At 30.0% G+C, this 9086-nt stretch overlaps 1 protein-coding gene across 2 annotated transcripts; it reads right to left on the reverse strand.

Moving 5' to 3' along the window:
• Positions 1–3525: 3525 nt before the first annotated feature.
• On the reverse strand, positions 3526–6873 carry LOC127092954 (E3 ubiquitin-protein ligase ORTHRUS 2). 2 transcript variants are annotated; one of them, XM_051031850.1, is made up of 6 exons: positions 6367–6873; positions 5558–6108; positions 5215–5415; positions 5008–5110; positions 4548–4695; positions 3526–3745 (listed from the first exon to the last, which is right to left on the reverse strand). In XM_051031850.1, the coding sequence occupies exons 1-6, from the start codon at positions 6799–6801 to the stop codon at positions 3741–3743; spliced, it is 1443 nt and encodes a 480-aa protein (XP_050887807.1). In that variant the 5' UTR covers positions 6802–6873; the 3' UTR covers positions 3526–3740. The 2 variants fall into 2 exon arrangements, with proteins under 2 accessions (XP_050887807.1, XP_050887806.1); XM_051031849.1 differs by lacking the exon at positions 3526–3745 and adding an exon at positions 4039–4442.
• Positions 6874–9086: the final 2213 nt, after the last annotated feature.

The raw sequence follows: 9086 nt of genomic DNA on the forward strand, positions 1-9086 counted from the left end.
CAACAGTTCACAACCCAATGCATCATAACAACAATCATTCATAAGAAACCTAATTAATTCAAGCGATCAAATGCAAACAATAAGATCAGTTCATATAATGGCCATATCATTTGATAAAATGCAGAAAATTCAAATGTCATGCAACAAATTCAAATGTCACAAGCATTGCCATTCATCACCACAAGCCAAGTCAAAACCAACATATCCTACTGCAATCAAATCATGTTGGTATTGCGAATAAGCTTCCCGTTGTTTCGATCCTCCGTTCGGTTTTGGAGATGAGGGACGAGCTTCCTTGTGAAGAGGAGGATAGTTTCGGGTTGCTCATGTTGAACCCGGTTGGAATGGTTAGAAGCTTGGGCTTGAAGCCCAAGCGATATTCAAACACTAAACCCCCTTATTGCTCTCACCCCTATGGCCCATAGTGATTAATCCCCATTAACCATTATTAATTTATTTTTAATTGTGGTTTAATTGGTTTTTAGTTCTATTTTCTTTGCTAATCATGATTCTGTTTTGTTAATCCATGTTAGAATTACAAAAGTTCTTGATTTTAAGAATTAGAAATTAATTCATTTTGTTTGATTAGTGTAGTTCATATGGTTAATTAGGATTAGGTAATTAGTTAGAAATTAGGTTTAATCATATTTTTATATTAGATTTAATTTCTTAATTTTCCAGAATTAATTCAGTAGTAGTTTAACCTTGCCATAAGTAGCATTTAGTCATTAGATTTTGATATTTCTTTTTGTGGATTTTATTTGGATTAATATGATTAATGTTTCTTTTTCCATGATTAGAAATTGGGTTAAATTTTCATTCAATTTGACTTTTGTATGGTGATTTGTATGATCATGTCCATTAGATCCCATTCTTGAATTTGGATCGGGAATTTTCCATTTGGATTCATTTCGATCTTAATTCATGTTTAGGTAGATTTTTAATCCTTAGAATTAATATACACTTTAATTGTCCATTTAATCGATTCATATGGTTTATGATCATTTTGATTAAATTGAAAATCCCATTTCAATTTAGGGGATGGATGTCTTGTATGTCTAATTTCATTTGCCATGATCATATGATAGATCTTTGATTGTTTTTCATTGATTAATCAATTACCTTAGGAACCGATTTTAACCATTGAATATGTTTACATCTATTGTATCATTTTCATCCATTTGACTCGATCTCACGCTAACTCGTTTGTTGTTTTGTGTCCACATGTGATTTTGAGATCCAAACTCACTCCTAGCTAGTCATGCTCCTAACCCATTCATTATCTTTCAATAACCTTGTATTGTTTGAAGTACCATGCCACTTGTATGCTTTAGGCATGGTACATAGTTTAATAGTTTATAATTGGTATTTTATTTTCATTCTCTTATGTTGTATTGTGTGGATCCATCCCCCCATTGTGGGTTAAATGTTCCCCCACCCCATGATCATGTAATAACTTAGATTTATTGCTTTCTAGTTAGTTAACCATGCATGTTAATAACGAAGATAAAAATACAAAATGATAAACAAAGCATTTGAAGGAAACAAAAGGTACTTGATTCAATGTCAAGTTGTTTTCTGAATAAAACTCACACCATTGCAACGTGAATGCTTGATCCAACGTCAAGCGACTTACATAACTACCCTTCAGAACTACGATTTCCTCACACGCAAAATGACTTTCTCGAATGCGCTACTGCTAAACTTTTAGTGAGAGAAAGTAAAGTAAAAGAATTTTCTAGAGAGACAGTGAGATGTGAAAACTGAAATCATGTTTTTTCTAGATATGAAAATGTGCGGGAAGGGACCTCTATCTATAGGCTAGAGGTTGACACAAAAAAGGAAAAGTTTTTAAAGCAAATCAATTGATATTATGCACCAATCGATTGATAGACCTAAAATTAATCGATTAGCAAGTTAAAAAGGAAAGCGGATATATTAATTTGTTACTTATCATTAAGATGTTGTCCTACTCTCTTAGGACACATTTTGAATTGACTCAATCGATTGGCAAAGACAAAAAAAATCCTAGAACTCTTCTAATAACTCTTAACTCATCTGTCACGTTTTCTAAGAATTTTTAAAAATATCTTCTTGAGGAAAATAAGTTTAAAAAATGTTTTAGTGTGTGTGTGATTAGTTGTATACTTTGCAAGAAAATCCTAATGCTTTTATAATATTTATTCACTTAGATGCATTTGGACGGGTTTTCCATAACATAACAAGTAAAATAATATACATTATTGAAGATTAAAGTATAGTCAAAATTATATAATTTAAAAAAAAAAGTTATATCTTAATTTTTTTAAAGTTATTCAAAATAGCTTTAAGTGATTTTTTTAAAATCTTAATATTCACTCGGATGCATTTGGGCGGATTTTCACATACCTCAAGTCTTGTGAGATACTTCTATCTTGTAAACACTTGCTTGGATTTTAATTTATTTGAGACATGAGTTAAATTTCTTTAATTGCCATCATCAGAGAAACCAATTTATCAAGCTTAATTATTTTGGTTGCATCTTTAACCCATTTATACTTTACTTTAGTTGTTATTATCAAAGAATAATTATCATCGTAAAAATAATGTTTGTCTATAATGGAATTTTCTTAATTAGTAATCTGCAAAACATGTGATTTCTTAGATGGATTGGAGGATAGATTAATAGATTAAATTTAAAAAATAATTTAAATTCATTTCATAGATAAATTGTATATTCATGCATAAAATAAAAATAAAAATAATAATAATAATTATATTATTGAAAAGTGTTTTTTATTTGTTTGTTTTTTATAATTAATTTTTTAATATAAACATGTCATCTATATAATAAATGTTTCACTTTTATAATTTTATAAATAATTTTTAATTATTTTAATATTAAAGTAATTTATTAGAATTAAAATAAACTTTAAAAGTAATACTTTGAATTTTTTAAATACATTGGCTAGATTGAATTCATCTATAATATTACAAGATTGAATTCATCGATAATTATATACGGATGGATTGGAAAACAATTTTTTCCAGTAGATGAAAAAATAGATTAATAGATCAAATTGAAATTCTAGTTTTTATGCTTCAAATTCACGAAGTTCAATCTCAAAAAAGGTGCCTTGTGGTTTGAGTTCAATTTTAAAATCTTAAGTAAGCCTTAAAAGAATATCTTAAAAGTTATATAAAAAACTGACAGTAATGTAAAAGAAACGTATGTATCACTTGAATATGAAAATATAACTTGATAGGTATATATTAAAATATAAAATGATTCAACTCCTTCTCAGGTTTAAAATGACACTTAGTTAGGCAATATCAAATAAAGTTGGTATTTCTGAGTTTAGTTTGATTATTTTTTGCATTAAGAATTTATTACATCGTAACTCCAACTTCGACATGAAGTTTGTTAAGCGTCAAGTAAATTCGATTGCGCATTTATTAGCAAAAGCGGTCGATTCTTAGACTAGATGTTGTGTTTTTGATTTGATTCCTTTTTTTTATGGAAGAACCCTTGATTAATGAAATGACTCATGTTTTCTTGTGTAAAACAATACCAATTCCCAAATGTAGTAAATATCTTATCAAACCTCAACAAGTATAATGCAAATCCAAAAAAAAATCATAATTGCAAGACATTCGTTTCCTTTCCAGTTCCACATCATCAATATGTTTCTCCACCATCTCTACCGTCTTGGCATCAAAAATCTCTCTGGAGTGATTCTATGATGTCCATCATGTCTGTGTTAACCTATTAAAAACCATAAATAATAATAAAAATAAGTCTTTTTTTATCTCACTAAATAATTGAAAGAAAACACATACACTGTTAATAATGTTAAGTATCAAGAGATATGAAACAAAAGAATCAAACATTATCAAATGCATATGTGACCAATATTAAGTATGAAATAATTTCCAACAAAACTTGAAACATTATTAAATGTAGATAAATTGTCAAAATTGAATACCAAAAGACTTTATAATAAACACTAAATTCCACACTGAATTTCATATTTTCAGATAGGTTAAAAGGAACATGAATAAGGATAACAACAATCCATTTTTTATTTGGTTGTTGCAAATATAAGTCCTAATACTGAAACTTATAAATCACATTACAAATATTCAATGCAATCCAATGGCTAAAAATAACGCTAAAACTAATAACGCCAACTTCAAAGTGAAATCTCAAGATAAACCATTTATTTTAAAAGAGGTCAGCATTATCTTTAAAATCTCAAGGTAATCCACGATGTCAGTCGAACATGTAGGACATTTCATGATGTTTTTCTTTGGCCGCAAAGCAAGTCCACTTTGAGTGACCCTCTCACTTATATAACTTTGGCTTGAAAACACACATTCCAAGCAGACTTTGCAAAAGTTGTGAGCACATGGTGTAGTAAGAGGGGAAGCCAACACCTTGTGGCAGATATTGCAACCAAACTCTACAAAAATATTAACTTAACAAATTCACTACAATATTATTCTTACAACAACAACATCTAATTAAAAAGAAACAAGGTGAATAGTTATCACCAAGGATCTTATACCTTTCAAAAGCTTATCCTTGATTTTTGAGGCCACCTTTCTTGCTTTTGCCACATCAACTTTTATTTTTGTTTCATCGATAGGATTCACATTCACTAGTTTCTTACTTGGCGGTGGAGGCTTCTTCCATAGCCAGCAACCTTTTTCCTCCTAAAATTTAGACAAATGCACACAGTTATAGACCTTATAAGAACTATGACATTTGACTATCATTTGACTGTACGAGCATCAACTCACCCTTTATTCGACTTTCGACTATGTTTGGCATACAACTTTGAGTATTTCAGATGTAAAGGATTTTTTTTTACAAAAACATAAACTTAATGATTGTGATTATCATGTCTTATAAAGTATAAAAGTGATGTTTAAGAAAATAAATAAATGTAATAAAAAGAAATAAAATAAATCCTTTATGGCATCAAGAAATCTAAGTAAAACATATCAGTAGAAAACACCACTTACATCAAAGCCCCACGATGGATCACCCTTCCTTTCAGTAATATCAATTGAATTGTTCAACTCCTCAATTATAGGTAGTGGATAGGGACGATCTTCGGATAATTCACTTCAGATCAACAAAATGAATTTAAGGATCATGTTTTATACATCTACTCGGATTATTTGTAAAAATACACAAGACGCCGGGAACAAAATATGCAAATAACCAACCTTGTCCATGGAGCAGGCTCATTGTCACACCTCACAAACAAATATCTACAAACCTTGCATGCATAAATGGAATGGATAAATATTACAAACAAGAACCATACTTGCTTTCCAATTTTGCGCCACCATTTTTCAATTCTATAAACCCCATCGTATCGCACTCCTGCTTTGGGTGCATAAGAGGAGCGTTTCTTCGTGTGGGATCTGAACCAAATTAATGGATTTACAATCTAAATACCATATAAATTTACACAAATCTGTGTAAAAATTCATCACATATTATAACATTGAAATTTAAAACTAAACTATTAAAGAACAAAACAATTGAATTTATAATAAGACAAACCTTACAACACGAACAGGATAACCTTTTTCGCAACTGAGTCTCAAAGCTTCATTCTTTCTCTCAGATTTTTTATCAAAGCACTGATTTTTGTTGGTACGTTTGTTATCACTAAGGTCATTTCCACAACTTCCACTATAAAGAAACCAATTACCATGATCTATCTCATCAATGTAACCACCAGATAGAGCAACAGATTGAGCACCATAAACACTCTGACTAGCAATCCTGGAATCATGGGGAAAATGAGCACCCCATTGGATACATTCCATCAAACCCTCCCATGTATCACCAACAAGAACTCCCCATTTTCTTATTGGATCATTCTCAGCAACAATGGGTCTAAAATGTTCTTTTGAAATCGTCAAAAATATCTTCCCATGAGCAACACTCTCTGATATAGCCATTTGAATGGTGGTCTCTAGTTGTGCATTGATTTGTGGATCACTCGCCATATTTGCTGGAATTTCAGCCCTACAATTTGGGCAATTGTTTTTTCCTTGCTTAATCCATTTCTCAAAACACTTCATGCAAAAATTGTGCCCGCATAGTGTCTGAAACCCCAATAACAACAAATAATAAATTACAATTTTAAAAAATAATTCTAATAAGACCAAATGTTTAATATGTTTCAGTTAAGATCAAATTGTTTAGAGAACCTAACAAAAACAAATTTAATTGGGTTGTCTGAAGATTCGATTTCAAGATTTAAATACAATGTCACTGGAAATTGTCAAATAATTAAAATAAAATAAAAAGATTTCTTTAGTGGTAAAGAGAAAATATAAATAGGGGAAATGAAAGAAACTAACAGTGATAGGTCTCTCAGGCAAGTGCAAGCAGAAAGTGCAGTTAAGCTTACTATAGAAAATGCCATACAAGTCATTATATTTGTTGTTGTTTTCAAAAGGTGGTTTAGGAGATCTATCATAGACTTCATGACTTTTCTTGGACCTTTCTTCACCAGTGAGTGAAGTATCATTCTCGTTGGCGTAGATGGTGGAAACAAGACTACAAGTGATAGGAGGAGCAGATGCATCGGCGACGTGGTTGACATCCACAGGTTGAGAACAAGCAGTGCAATTCCAATCAAAGATTTTCAGGGGATGGAAAGGTAAACATGGAACATGCCATGGTGTTGCACAAGTTCTGCAACTCACAATTTCACTTTCTAGAGGCTTATGGTTGTAGATCATACAAATGCCATCAGATTTGCAAGGAAGTAGCTTGTTGTGTTGTTGCGCCATTTAGGATAATATGACGTAACTAGTTTGGCTTAGTTATTTCTCTTGGTTATAAAATTTTACGCTCTTTTTCTTTTACCCCACTTTTTATAGTTGTTTTTTTAGACTTCATTCTTATCCCTTCTTTTCATATGTTTTTCTTCTTTATTTATATATATAAAATTTTATGCTCTTTTTCTTTTCTCCCATTTTTTATAGTTGTTCTTTTATACTTCATTCTTATCCCTTCTTTTTCATATATTTTTCTTCTTTATATAATTTGACTATTTAAGGGAACAATTAAAATTACCAATAATAAAGTTGTCCATGTTCATGAACATGCGGAAAAAAAAACTACTCTCATTTATTAAATCGAAAAAAAATTCAAAACAACTTTTGTAAATATGATTTAATTATTATTTACAAATAGTACATATAAATTTCAACCCACATATTCAACTTTCAAACAAATTTCATCAATTAACATTAATATAATTTTTTTTATCAATTATTTTAATTTTTAATAGTTTAAAGATTCTACAAATTAATATAGAATTTTTAAAGGTTTAAAGATTATACATATTAATATATAATTTTTAATCATTAAATGGAATATTAAAGTATTAGAAATTTTTAATATTTGTAAAGAAGCTCTATTATAAAATTTTATAACATAAGCTAGAAATTTAGATATTTGTTGATATCAAATTTTAACCAACTACGAACTAAATTTTAACACTAAAGGAGCAAAGGAACAATAGAAAAACAATTACAAAAAGCAACATAAATATTAGTTTCTTGTCTTTTATATTGCTAGCTTATTCCAATTTAAATAAACATTCTTCCAACTAAGTTTTTCACTATACAAATAATAACAATAACAATAACATTGTATAATTATTACTTTTGTAACTAGCAACACAAAGATCCAATTATTTCTCTAAGAACTTGAGTTGATGCTTTTATGTCTACTCTCTATCAAGCTCTTTGGCCCCTACTTAGGTTGCAATAAGCAATGGGAATAAACACATCTCATAGAGGATTTTTTTTTATATTTCGAAGACAAATAATTTATACAGCAAATGCCTCAAATTTTATGGAGGAATAGTATAACTAAACGACTGACATGAAAAGACAATTAGTTTGTTAAAAGACAAGCCAATTGCAACAATGAAAAATATAGAAGTTGCAAGAAGTAACCAGCTAGAAAGCTATGCTAGTATGAACACAATACTCTAATATAATTTTCTTGTCAAACTCAATTTATTAAGTGAGTAATCAAGTGTGAACTTATCAAACAAATTGAGTTTGTCTAAAATCAAATTGGGGATTCCTATGTACTTAAATGCACTAAATAATTCAAGTTTCTACTTATAATTGAACATTGTTTTTGCCTTAAAAGGAAATGTAAGGAACTTATTATGAATGAATGGGGAACAAGCCTACCTATTTCTTGAATGCTCCACTATTCAAAAATATGCACAATTTAAGTGATAAGGGTCTTGCTTCCAGTCCGGTATTGGAAACAAGGTCCAATTACAATGAAATATTTTATCATCATAAAAAGAGATCAACAACTGAGCAATAGAAATCATGGATGCATGTAGCTCTACATGCCTTTAAAGTTCAAGAAAAAAAGAGAAGAGAAGAGCTAAATGAAAAATGTAGAACAAAGTAGAAAACCATCTTTTATTGAATAAATTACTTAATGTGAAACACCAGTGGTACATAAGGAGCCAAACAGCGAAGGTACTAGAACCGTGCGGAAGGATCCGACAACATCGTGCATAGAAGTGAAATAGTGTAGAAGGAGCCAAAAGCATTTTGTGTAGGGAGTGGACCATCCTATCAATACAATATATTCCGACCACCAATTGAGAAGAATAAATTGGCCAAACACAAACCATTCCCCAAACTTAGTACCTAAAAAAATCAAAACTATTGGACTAGCTCTTTGAAAAACATATTAACTATTTTCCTTATCAGTTTAAGACCAATATTGACCTTGAAAGTTTCATTTAAGACCCTTTAGCTTGATGCAGATGCTGCTACAAATTGAAATTATAGGAAAAGACAAACCAAGAAAGTAGTTGTAAACAACAATAGTATATAAAGTAGCAGTGAATACAATGAAGTGATTTTCTAATCAGGCTAAGCAACATAAGAAAATATCACAGCTACCATGCCAACAAACATTCTACACTTAGCAGGATGTATAGCATCTTCGATAAACTGAATAACAATAGTACACTTCTTTGCCATCTTAACCAAGTTACAACCACTCAGATAATCCACAACTCATCAATATA

This window comes from Lathyrus oleraceus, chromosome 6, assembly GCF_024323335.1.
Source record: "Lathyrus oleraceus cultivar Zhongwan6 chromosome 6, CAAS_Psat_ZW6_1.0, whole genome shotgun sequence".
NCBI lineage: Eukaryota > Viridiplantae > Streptophyta > Magnoliopsida > Fabales > Fabaceae > Lathyrus > Lathyrus oleraceus.